Raw genomic sequence first — 4,020 nt, 5'->3', positions numbered from 1 at the left:
TTGGTTGTCGAGTACTGAAAACTCTGAAGAAAATATTTGAACAAGCATCTCGGCACTGAGGTAACATAGAGGATTCAGTCTCGTGTCCTAGCTTTTTCTGCATCTTGAACTTGCGTGTTTATGTTGCAAGTGTTTGACCTTCTGCTTATCTGGGTTACTGTTCAGGCCACTCGGAAGTGGAATATAACATGTATTCACCGTCTTTTGAAAACAAGGCTTGCTTTGCCTGAGAAGTCCCAATGACAAACCACATCAGATTACATTACATTTCAGAAACAAGAGCACTGACCAGCATTCACAGGGCATGCGGTCTTGTCCACAGGCCAAGCACAAGGAGATGAAATACCGACATCACCAAAGAATAGTACTACTAGTACATGAGTTTTTAGCTAGAGCAGCAGTACATATTTCCAAGAAATCGTAACAATTATAACCTTCATTTCAGCTATATATATAGTAGTAGTAGCAGCAGCAGTAGTATTGAGGAGGCCTTTGTTGTTCCTCAGTGTGGAAGGCCGGCAGCTCTGCCGCAGAGTATGGCGTTGGTGGGGATGCTGTACTCGTTGGAGAAGCTCTGCTCCGCCGTCCAGACCCTCAGGTACAGCTGCTGGCCGAGGTACTGCCGGTCCCAGTTGGCCGACCTCAGGTTCCACATCCCTTGGTTGTCCAGCGACACCAAGATCGCCGACCATCCGTTCGGATACACCTGATGGATGAAGCAAATTGCAAATGTTCAGAGTTCTTCTTCTTGAATAGCCAAGAATTTCATGGAATCGATTATGCCTGCTGGAATTGGAATATATCATACCTGAACAGTATGCCTCGCTTGCGCGTCGACCAGGTTGTAGTTCAGCCGCTCATTCTCCGTCCACTGCCCATTATCGCCGTACCTGAATCAAGTGAGAAGATCAGAAATGAGTTGATGTGCATAATGTAATCTGAATTGGTTCAAGTTTCAGATGGTATTTAAGCCGCTGTAGCTTACCCGACGACCCAGAAATCATATCCGTCAAGATGCCAGGACTGCATCTCGTTCTCGGTGTTCTGGAACACCACCTCCACGAACTCGTGCAGGTTGAGCCTCACCACCGGCGTCCCGGGCCGTGGTGCCCCGCCGTCGGGCCGCTCCGGGACACTGTCCCATTCGATCACGTTTGCGATGTTGTAGTTGTCCAGGAGCTTCAGAGGCGTGTCCGGGACGACGAACGAGACGCCGTTCACGGCGTACCGTCTCTGCCCAGCGACGACGGCAGCTGAGCTGGCCAAGACCAGCGTCCTCGACGTCTGGATGGTGCCGTAGTGGAACGACCCCTGCGGGTTGGGCCGCGCGGCGCTGGCCGTCAGGTTCCACCGGAACGACCTTGCCTGGTTCATCGACCACTCGCTCTCCTGCTCCGGCGGCCCTGCCGGGAGCGGGTCAGGCGCCATGGAGGTGGCGCTGCTGTAATGCAGCGTCCCGACCGCCGTCAGCGGGCTGATGTCGGCCGGGTTGAACCGCGTCGACGCCACCATGGCGTAGTCCATGGGCGGCTGGTCGAGGGTGACAAGGAACGCCACGGACTGGCCGACGTGCACGTCCAGGGAGTCGTAGACGTTCTGCACCGGGTGCGTGCCTTCCACCTCCGCCAGCTTCAGAGAATGGCCCTGGACCCGGAAGTTGATGGACGTCTTCATCCCGACATTGGACACTCTCAACAGATAGGTCCTCCCTGAACAACAAAACCAAGACTGTTACAAAAGAATTTTCATTTTCATTACCGGCCGGTTTCAGAGGAGAGATTATGAGAATGCTGCCTACCTTGGTCGCCCACCAAGGTGGCTGAGGGCATGCCGTTGATGAGCAGCGCGTCCGGGAACGGGAGCGGCGCGCCGGAGTCGAGTGTCTGGCGGAGCTGGTCGTGTCCGGCGAGGTACCAGTCACCGACGAGGAGTGTGAAGTCACCGGCGGGGAGCGGGTAGGGGACGGGGATAGCGGGCCGCTGGTAGACGTTGAGGGCGCCGAACCCTCCGGCGGCGCGGTGCAGCGCGACGGAGGGGAAGTAGGTGAAGGTGCCGATCTGGTCCTTGGCCTGGAACTTGTAGGTGTAGTTGGCGCCGGGCGGGATGGGGCAGTTGGTGCCCGCCACGCCGTCCTGCCATGAGTTCTTCCGCTGCTTGATCCCGTTCCTGCATTTTGCATTCGCGTTTGCAAGTAGAGACTAGAGAGTGAGCAAGAAGAGAGAGAGGAGGAAGAAGAGGGTGGCTGCGGCAGCGAGTAATTGAATATACGGACGGACCATGTGATGAGGAACGGCTCGTCGAGGTTGTTGACGACGTTGACGATGAGGTTGTCGTTGGTGACGCAGTCGATGCGAGGGCCCGGGAACTGCCCGTTGATGAGGATGCCCTTGAACAACGATTACTGGTCAGTCAGTCAGTCAGTCCAAAATTTGTTTTCCTCACCGATATCAGTATGGACTATTTATAACAGGAAATTTTACTGTATCAGTAGTAGTAAATTGCAAGTAAAAAAAGTGAAGAAATTTGGGTCGAAACTGGCATGAACCAACATTTTGGCGAATTTGGGCATGAAAAATTCGGGAAGCACCCAGAAACGGCAGAGTGAGGAATTCGGGTACCCCCAGCCCCAATCTATGTAGCAAAATGCAGGGAGGTGACCACCCACATTTGTACTCCCTCCGTTCCGAATTACTTGTCTTGGATTTGTCTAGATACGGATGTATCTAGACAAATCTAAGACAAGTAATTTGGAACGGAGGGAGTAGTAGCGAGCGTACCTGCTGGATGGCGCCGAGCGGGTTGATGGGGCCATACGTCACAATCCAGGTGAAGTAGCGGTAAGGGTCATCAGCGCCGGCGAGCCTCGCCGCCATCGCCGCCAGGAGCACCCACCTCGCCAATGCCAGAGAAGCCATCCTTGGCATGGACGGCGGCCCGGGAAGAACCTCTAGATCTGGAACGAGTGAGTGGAGTCGCAGAAAGGGAAAGAGAAAGGGATGGCTCTTGTAGCTGGAGCTGCTAGCTTTCGCCGTTCGCAGCAGTGCTCGTGCTTTGCATTAAGAAAACGGAATTGGAATAGAAGGGAAAGTGAAAGGAGCTAGCAGGTATACGCGCATATGGGATGGGATGCAAGTTGCCGGGGAAAGGAAGGGGTATAAATGGAGGAGGACGGCGGGAGTAAAGCGAGCTGGGAATGCGGGATCGCCGCGTTGAGCTGCGGCGGCAGGCAGGCAGGCGAGGAAGAAGACAGCTTGGCCCGAGCTGTCCCCCTCCTCTGCTCTTTTCAGTCCACGGTACGCTCTCGGCTGCTCACTCACTCCGGTCCGGTGTGAACGCAGCTGTGCTGTCCTGGCTCTCCCGTCTGCTAATTTCCTACCTTAAGGCCCCGTTTGGATTGTCGTGTTCTTCTCAAATACACCCGTAAAGAATACAAGTCTCAGCTCGTCGTTTCATTTCCGCCCCAGATTTGCTAAGCGGCCGGTAAGATACATGTGTAAAATATACACCTCCGTATTTGAATACAACCAATCCAAGCGCGGCCTAAGGGCGCGCTTGGTATAGGTGTAACTCAATACAGAGGTGTAAGATTTACACGTGTATTTTACTGGGCATGACTGTTTTTGGGCTGGAAATGAAACCGGCCGGTGGAGGCGTGTATTTCTTTTACAGGTGTATTCTGACGAAAACGCTAATCCAAACAGAGCCTAATCGTGGATGTGCGGTAGTATATATATACCGTGTACTCGCTGCTGCTGATATAACTGCCGGTAAATGCAGAATTCGAGTGCAAACCTTTCATTTCTCTTTCCTTTCTGTGGGGTGGGTGGAGTGGTCGGTCCTAGCCCTAGGAACATGCACTGCATGCATGCTACGGCTAATTCCGGCTTTATAGAAACTTTCGGATTCAAATTCACAGGATATATTACTATATACTTCAACTGCCCGCCGGTTCAAAGTACAAGTAGTCAGTGGTGGAATTGTATATTTGCACAAGGCCAATGTGCTACCAGGTTATGGATG

At 53.2% G+C, this 4,020-nt stretch overlaps 1 protein-coding gene across 1 annotated transcript; it reads right to left on the bottom strand.

Annotated features, from left to right (window-relative positions):
* Window positions 1–234: 234 nt before the first annotated feature.
* Window positions 235–3,263, bottom strand: LOC119354748 (L-ascorbate oxidase homolog). Its single transcript, XM_037621492.1, has 6 exons — window positions 2,778–3,263; window positions 2,277–2,386; window positions 1,799–2,166; window positions 986–1,709; window positions 809–890; window positions 235–706 (listed from the first exon to the last, which is right to left on the bottom strand). Exons 1-6 carry the CDS (start codon window positions 2,922–2,924, stop codon window positions 503–505), a joined length of 1,635 nt encoding a protein of 544 aa, XP_037477389.1. The 5' UTR covers window positions 2,925–3,263; the 3' UTR covers window positions 235–502.
* Window positions 3,264–4,020: the final 757 nt, after the last annotated feature.

This window comes from Triticum dicoccoides, chromosome 2A (genome assembly GCF_002162155.2).
Source record: "Triticum dicoccoides isolate Atlit2015 ecotype Zavitan chromosome 2A, WEW_v2.0, whole genome shotgun sequence".
Taxonomy (NCBI): domain Eukaryota; kingdom Viridiplantae; phylum Streptophyta; class Magnoliopsida; order Poales; family Poaceae; genus Triticum; species Triticum dicoccoides.
The sequence above is the reverse complement of the archived record's forward strand: the minus strand, read 5'-3'. Positions and strand labels throughout refer to the sequence as shown.